The sequence below is a fragment of the Pituophis catenifer genome, unplaced genomic scaffold (genome assembly GCF_029215685.1).
Source record: "Pituophis catenifer annectens isolate HBS135680 unplaced genomic scaffold, rPitCat1.0.hap2 SCAF_2, whole genome shotgun sequence".
In the NCBI taxonomy this organism is placed as follows: domain Eukaryota; kingdom Metazoa; phylum Chordata; class Lepidosauria; order Squamata; family Colubridae; genus Pituophis; species Pituophis catenifer.
Genome location: NW_027256882.1, coordinates 158461930 through 158470196, shown reverse-complemented (window position 1 = coordinate 158470196; position 8267 = coordinate 158461930). Strand labels below are relative to the sequence as shown.

Below are 8267 nucleotides of genomic sequence, written 5' to 3'. Positions count from 1 at the left end.
TTCTCCGAACTACTCAAAATTTCCACTACCGGTTCTCGGAACTACTCAAAATTTCCACTACCGGTTCTCCGAACTACTCAAAATTTCCGCTACGGTTTTCCAGAACCTGTCAGAACCTGCTGGATTTCACCCCTGGTATCCAGCCCTTTAATATCAGCTTCATTCAAAGAAATCAGCTTTTCACTGTATGGAGATCAGGTTTCTCTCAATTAAAGTCTGTAGACTGGCATGACAGTTACATTTACTATGTAAGAAAAGGCAATCCTCTTGAAAGGAAGAATGCACAGATGTGTCTACAATACATGTACCAATAGGAAATAACCCCCTCAAAACAAAGACAGCCTTATTTCTGAGTAAGTATGCTTAGGATTGCATTTTTAATTTTTGGAAATTAAACCTTATCATCAATAAACCAGAAGCATTTTTTTCCATACTTTCCACTTTTTCCCCTGCTAGCCCTACTGGCATGGAGCATTGATACTTCTTAGCAGCATGAATCTTCTAATGATGTCAGATAAAGCCTGTGAGAGGAGGGGAGAAGTCATAAGAGATGGGAAATATATTAAATGAAGAACAAAAGAGCTTATTTCTTACATTTGAAACAACTCAGCAGGAGGTAAACACAATGGTTTTTTGAGAACAGTAACACATCTAATGTGATGTTGTTTCACAGGACAGTGATTTAAGGAAAAGTCTACAAGAAACATAAGAAAATAAAAGTATACAGACCATTAAAAGTATTTTTTTTTAAATTCTGAAACAAGTTTCCTCTCAGGTAGTGTTTCCTTCCCCAGTATAGCTCATCAACTCTCTGCGTTTTTTTCTGCATCTTTGGAATGGATGATGTACATGAAAGTTTGCTCAATGGTGAAGTCTGGTGGGAGGCTCCCTTTGTGCACACCTATATGCTTGCTCATAAGGTTAAGGGTGGAACTGTAGTGGCCACAAACAGTGCACCGGTACATGAGAGCCCCAGAATGTGTCTTCAGATGACACTTTATGGTAGAACGTCCACGGAAGAACTTGTGACACACTTTGCACTGATAGGGCTTCTCCCCTGTGTGGATCCGCCGATGGTAGTTGAATTCACTGGTATGAGCAAATCTTTTCCCACAAACCTTACAGCTATATTTACTGTTCCCAGGTTGGTTCTGGAGAGCCACGTCCTCATTTAGGAACTTCTCCGTCAGCTTCCGCTTTTGCAAAGCTTGCTGATGAAGACGGTCACCAAAGTTCGGCCGGACGAGGTCCAAAGTAGAGTTACACTTGTGCTGACTAACATGGTAGCGATACGCAGCTTCAAGTTTGAAAGCCTGGCCGCAGTAATGACACCGGAATAGAGCTTCTTCCATACTTTGGTGGATAGCCACATGTTTCTCCAAAAGATGTCTATCCACAAAACTACTGGCACAGATAGAGCAAGAAAAGACAGAAATTCCCAAGTGGGAAAGTGTGTGCCACATCAAGCTGCAGAGATTGAGATGTTGCTGGTCACATATACCACATATTTGGCCTTTCACATTCACATGGTCCAAGATGTGGCCACGAACCACATGAAAATCTTTGGCCAGTGGTTTCCGACAGGCAGCACATGCCAAATCCCCATTGAACAAATTGACCTTCCCTATCAGAGGGTCACTGGGATGGACAATAATATTGTTGTCAAACACCCCTTCTCGGCGATGAAGGTTCAGCTGCCACTGGGTGAAAAACTTAGTCTCACACATGTCACAGGAAAAAAGGAATATCCCAATGTGTGACAGGACATGAGTGACTCTAGAGTTCCTGTCTTGGAAATGGGTCTCACAAACCTTGCAATTGCCAGTCAGAAGGTCTACATGATCCCTGGCATGCTGACGGATCAACTGAATGTTGGGCTCCAAAACCTTTTTGCACACTTGACAAGGCATGGCCTTGTTTTCCCGGCTGTCGTTCTCAAAGGATAGCTCCTCCTCGCTATCATCGCTCAGCTCTATCACCTCCTCTGCAGCACCCAGCTCTTCACTGGGATCTTCAAAGTGCAGATCTTCTTCCCCCAAGTCTTCCAGCTGCAATTCATCCATTGGCCCAAAAACATGATCTTTGGAATGGTCACTATTGCTGGGGCAGGAATTGCTACTTGTTGATATATCTAAGGAGACATCGGAGGCAAAAAGATTACTTTTGTTATAATCCCCGTTGCTCTGGACCTTATATTGCTGACAAGAGTTTACAGTGGTTTGAACAGCCATGCTAATATTACCAAGCCCAGCCTGGGTCATTATACTCATGGCACCAGTAAATGGTCCTGTTACTTCTTGCTCTTCAGCTTTGGGAGTCTGTGGATGTATTAAATTGTGACTAGCTTCATTGATAGGATCTTCTTTGTAGCCAGTGGCTGCTTCACCATGCATATTGCAATTTCGCTCTGATCCCAGTTGTTCCCCACTATTTCGACTTTCACCTAGAGAATGGTTTGGTTCAGCTAAAGCACCACTAGGCCGGTTTTCATTTGAGGCAGAAGGCTGTTTAGTGACAGCTGAGTTTTCCAAATCCGGGAAGGTAGAATGGCAAGCCTTTAGCAAATCATCCATGCCCAATTTTTCAGCAACCTCATAAATGACACCCACATTTATAAGGTCTGTGAAGAGCTCTGATGTATAAACAAAATTCAGAATCTTTTCAAAGTTGGCTGGAGTAATGAAATCCACTACGTAAGTGCGGGCAGCATCCAATCCTGTATTCAGGAAAAGATTCTGGAAATAGCCTGCTGCACACGCCAGCACTGCTTTGTGTGCAGGGAAGGAACAGCTACCCACAACAATGGTGACGTCACACATAGACTCTGTCAATCGAGATTTGTTAAGTTCCTTCAACAAGTTATTCGGATGGTCAGTGCTATTCAGTTTGATCCTCATGCCCATCTTGACTGTTCCTTAAAATCTCCTTCTGTTCACTTTTGCCTTCTATTGCCACATTTTTCAGATGCACCGAAGGGTGAGCGACTGGGCGAGAAGCTCTAAAGAGAAAAAAAATGAAGTTCACAGTTTGATTCTTACTGATTTGGAGTGAAATCTAAGACATAATTTTTATTACATTACAATCCACATTGGAAACACTCCAAAATGAAAAAGAAAGATAATGATTGCAGGATATAAGCAAATGTATTGTTCACAGAACAAAAGAACATAGCTGCTTTGGTCTAATAGTTACAATAGGAAGGAAAAAATGAATGTGTGCATGTGAGAAGCAGAAATTAGAAATCACAGAGCCACAAGAAGCATCCTTTCATGTTTTAAAGCAATATTATTAAAGAGTTAGAAAGTTATCATCTGCTTTCATTTTCATCTCTTCTTATTCCCAGTTCTGCAACTAGTTGACCAGATATCTGTACTCTAGAGACATGCAGTTTCATAAATAAGAAAACTGGTTTTCCAATCCAATATCTTGCAGGGTTTTTTATAACTATAGTTTTGTTTTGTTTTTCCTCTGAAAACCTCTTACTTAAGATGCATGTTCTACTGACTCTTTTTAACAGATGAGCAAACAGAAAACCTGGAAATGAAATTAATCACAAGATAACTCCTAAACACCTTAAGTTCTCCAGTCATACTTTCTTCAAGCCCAACCTGTTGCATCTTTGTTTATGAGCCTCAATTGGCTAATAATAAAATAAAATATGCACGGCAGAGTGTTCAAGTTCGTGTTTTCTTATAAACTTTAGCAACAAAGATACCACCTTAACCCACATATCCCACTCTAACTTTCCTCAGGGACCATGCCTGCTATCAAAATAGATCGGAAAGACCAATAATTAATAAAGGATGCTCTCTATGCAAAAGCCCTTCAATCAAGTCATAATTTGTCATACCTTAAGAAAAAAGATTTCTCCCCCCCTTTTTTTTTTCAAAACAAATGCATTACTTTAGAAACTGGATGGCAGATAGGTTTTAAAAATAAAGCAAGTTATTTATCAATGGTTGTTTTTTTTATTGCGTGAAGAAAACAGAAGTGGAGGCACTGTTGAAAGTGAGTGCCAATAAATCGGGATGGGGGTGGGGGTGGAGGGAAGGAATGGTGACCCTTAAAAGTTGTTTTTTAGCTGGAATATGAGGCTGAGATGGGACACCCGCATTGAACCTTAGGATAACGGGGAAGAAGAGCAAAAGAAAAGAGGCAGAGGGGGCAGTTTCGATTTGCAGTAGATGGGACACGGAGTCTACAAACACACGCGTTTGTGGGGTAGAGGCGGGATGTCAGGCGAGGGGTGTGGGATAGGAAGGGAAAAGAGGGTCGTCGGGATGGGGCTTCTCTGGGTCGAGCCGTGAATGGGTACAAAAAGGCCGGGAAATCTTTCGGGGAGCCCTGGAGAGAGGAAGAAGGGCTTCCCGGGGCAAGAAGGGTAAAGGGCGGCGATGAGGACGCAGCGAGCGGGGTGAAAGCAAAGGGGGCTGCAAGGCACGGAGGAAAAGGCGGCCCCGACCGGGAATCCCTGATGCTAAAGGGGGAAGCCTCACACCTTTGTAGGCGGCAGAAAGGAGCTCTTTCCCCCGAAGGGAAGGGAAGGGAAGGTGGCCCCTTACCCGGGAGGCGGTGGGCAGCATCCCCGCTTTCGCATACACAAAGGGCTCCGGCCTCCCCTACCCTCCAGCCCGGCCTCGCCGAGGAGGTGCTGCTCCGGCCCCGGCCAAGAGGCTCCATCCGGCCCCGAGACGGCCGGGCCCAGCGCCGCCCCCAGCCCCGGAGGGGGCACTGCAGCAGCCCCGGCTTCAGGGGATACGCGCGGGAAGCCAACAGCCGCCGATGCCGGGCCGGGAGAAGGGAACCCTGTTAAGGCTGAGGAGGATGGAGACGCCGCCGCAGGAGAGGCGGGAGGCAGGAAAAAAGGAGCCCTGCCTGCCGGGGATGGCAGCCGCGGGGAGGCTCGGAAAACCCCCGCCGGGCACAGAGAGCCCACGGAAGGAGGCGCACGAGAGGCGGCGCTGAGCCGGCGGGAAGGAGAAGGGCTGTGGCGCAAAGCTTTAGGGACCTGGCCCTCCGAGCCCAGGAGCTCTGCCTCCCTCTGCATCTTCTGCTCTATTCATCAGGAGCATTTCATGTTTTTTGCAGGGTCTCCGCTTCGCTAGTGGAGCCCCCCCACCCATCCACCCTATCCACCACAATGGAGCCCCGACAGGGGCACAGAGAATAATGCTAATACGAGGCAGGGGTGAAATCCAGCAGGTTCTGACAGGTTCTGGAGAACCGGTAGCGGAAATTTTGAGCAGTTCGGAAGACCGGCAAATGCCACCTCTGGCTGGCCCCAGAGTGGGGTGGGAATGGAGATTTTTCAATATCCTTCCCTTAGGACAGGGGTCTGCAACTTTAAACACTCAAAGAGCCATTTGGATCTGTTTCCCACAGAAAAGAAAACACCAGGAGCCACAAAACCCTTCCTGTGCCTGACTATTTCTTGAGCAGCCACAAAACTAGTATATGTAGTTGAATTAAACGTTCTGTTTTCTTCTGAAACTTTGCTTTTCTTGGATTTATCCATGGTTGGCCTACCGGGGGTTGAAAAGTTCAATAACTCATGTGCCAGTGGGTGTTGCACATTGGTGGTTGTGACGCATATTTTGAGTGACGGAGCCACAGCAGAGGGGTGAAAGAGCCACATGCAGCTCCAGAGCCGCAGGTTGCTGACCCCTGCCCTAGGAGTAGGGAGGGAATGGGGATTTTGCAGTATCCTTTCCCTAGAGTGGGGTGGGAATGGAGATTTTGCAGTATCCTTCCCCTGGAGTGGGATGTGAATGGAGATTTTGCAGTATCCTTTCCCTGGAGTGGGGTGGGAATGGAGATTTTGCAGTATCTTTCCCCTGCCATGCCCATCAAGCCACACCACACCCACCAAGCCATGGCCACAGAACTGGTAGTAAAAAAATTTGAATTTCACCACTGGAATAAGGGTATATGTATGAAATTGCCTTCGGGAAGCAAGGGTGCTCCTCAGAAATCAATTAAGTGGCAATGGGGGGGGTGGGGGACGGAGGACACGAGCCGCTTATGTCCATGGGTGGACGGAAAGCCAGTCCAGCGTATCTGGATGGATTACTTTGAAATGGCCATCTTCCCCGAAAGAAATGCAGGTTCAGACCTTTGTCTTCCCTCCACCTCAGGTTGTGTCACTTTCCAGTCAGTTTATAATTCCTGGGGACTGCCTGGATTAGTCCCCGCAATTTTCTTGGCAAAGGTTTTTGGGAAAAGATTTGCCCTTTGTATATTCCTAGGGTTGAGAGAGGGGAACTAGTACAAGATCACCCAACCTAAGGAGAGACTAGAACTTAATGATCTCCTGGTTTCTAGTCTAGTACTTTAACCACGACATCAAATTAGCTCTCCTGTCTACATGAATATTATCTTCGCATTTTGTAAGTGTACATGCTTTGGCTGCCTGATTCATGATCCAAACATTAAAACCTGCAACTATGCATCAGTTTTTGAGTTGTAAGTCACTGAAACGTTTTATGGGAATACTTTTTTGTTGTACACCATCCAGAGTCACTCTGAGACTGAGATGGGCAATATCTAAATATGATAAATAAAATAAAATAAATAAATATCACATGGATCTGACAAATCAGTAGGAATCAAGGAAAGCTGGGTAATGCCTTCCAAAATATATGTATTCTGTAGTCTAATAGTTAAACCTCTGGTCTAAATCACATTTATTGCCCATGAATTTCACCTGAAGGCATCTGATCCAAGCTAGTCCTATCTATCTACCTCTGCTTGGAACTCTCCTAGTGAGAAGCAAGATACAAATAAATGAATAGTGGATGTGTCTGTGATAAATACAGACAGGAAAAGGATAGAAATAGTAGCTTACTATAAATTGAAGCAATAAAGAGATGCTTGAATAAGATTAATACTCAGGAACAGCATATGTAAAGCACACTTGACTACTATAATATAAATGTTAAGATGTTAAAATGTTCAAGAATTTTATTGTCTGAAGCAAAAACAGCACATTTTCTTCGTACTCTAGCAAACTGCACAGTCAGTATATAAAAACTCCCCACTACATGGCAGTAAAAATGTTATGATAATAATTAATGATATAACCATTTGCTATCATTTTTTAAAAAATGGTATATTAAAATAATCTGCCTGAGATGCCCACTTATTTCTTTGTCATGATAGTAGCTAGTGTGGTCTGATTTGCCACTGTGCAAATTGGCTGTAGCTTCTCCCATCCCTAGACACATGCTGAGACTGTGTTTTTCTTTGTGCATAAAGTCTCATGTAAGTGTGAATAGCACACAAACAAGTGAACAATATTTTTAGGTAAAGTTATTCAGGTTTTATATTAGTGTGGATAAACATTTGTCTTAGCAATTGAGAGTGCCTCACATACCATAGAAGAGAATCACTACAATTTTCAACTGTGTGTGTGTGTGTGTGTGTGTGTGTGTGTGTGTGTGTGTGTGAGAGAGAGAGAGAGAGAGAGAGAGAGAGAGAGAGAGAGATTCCCTCCCTCCCTCTAACACTAATTCAGATGCAAAATGCTGTTTTCAATGCATTCATTATTGTTTTTGTTTCTAACTGATTTCTAAAGCCTACCAGTCACTATAGAAAGATAATTAACTTAATATAACATGTGTTTGAAATGTTATGTTAGCTCTAGTTTCTAGATCAATGGGAGACTGTATGTTCTAGTCCCACCTTAGGCACAAAACCAGATAGGTGACTATGGGCCAGTTACTTTATCTCAGCCCCAGAAAGCAGGCAAGGACAAAACACTTTCAAAATCTTGCCAAGGAAGCAGTAAGGACTTAATCAGCCAAGACTCATCACAGACTTGAAGACATCAGAAAGCGAACAATAACTTTGCCTTCATATTTTACCTTTGGATGGCCACTGATGCTTGATTAGAACGATGTAAACTTGCTTTAGATAAAACTAAGTTTTATTGTGCTTCTGGCATATAGGTTTAAATGAGCCACCCTTGACTGATACTTAGCTGACTGGGAGAAAAACAGCACTAAACCCAGTTAATATATTTTAGGGTCCAAATATATTTGGATGGGAGACAATTAGGAAATCCTAGAATTATAAGCTATATTGGGTAGTTGAAACAAGCTGAAGAAGGCAATAGTCACCACTGTACCACTCTGGTTGTATCCATGTGGTCACTACGAGATGATCTCAAGCTCATGTTTACAAAACTTAGAGACACACCTTGACAATAGACAGAATATCTGTATATGAGAGATGCAAAAAGGTGAAGAGATAAGAAATAGGCTCTAACA

General features: G+C 43.8%; 1 protein-coding gene across 1 annotated transcript; it reads right to left on the bottom strand.

Annotated features, from left to right (window-relative positions):
* Nucleotides 1-774: 774 nt before the first annotated feature.
* Nucleotides 775-2903, bottom strand: ZBTB39 (zinc finger and BTB domain containing 39). The gene has a single exon (XM_070934900.1). It carries the CDS (start codon nucleotides 2901-2903, stop codon nucleotides 804-806), a length of 2100 nt encoding a protein of 699 aa, XP_070791001.1. The 3' UTR covers nucleotides 775-803.
* Nucleotides 2904-8267: the final 5364 nt, after the last annotated feature.

What these genes read in the sequence shown, in the direction of transcription:
- ZBTB39 (XM_070934900.1), bottom strand. Translation starts at nt 2,903, where the DNA reads ATGGGCATGAGGATCAAACTGAATAGCACTGACCATCCGAATAACTTG.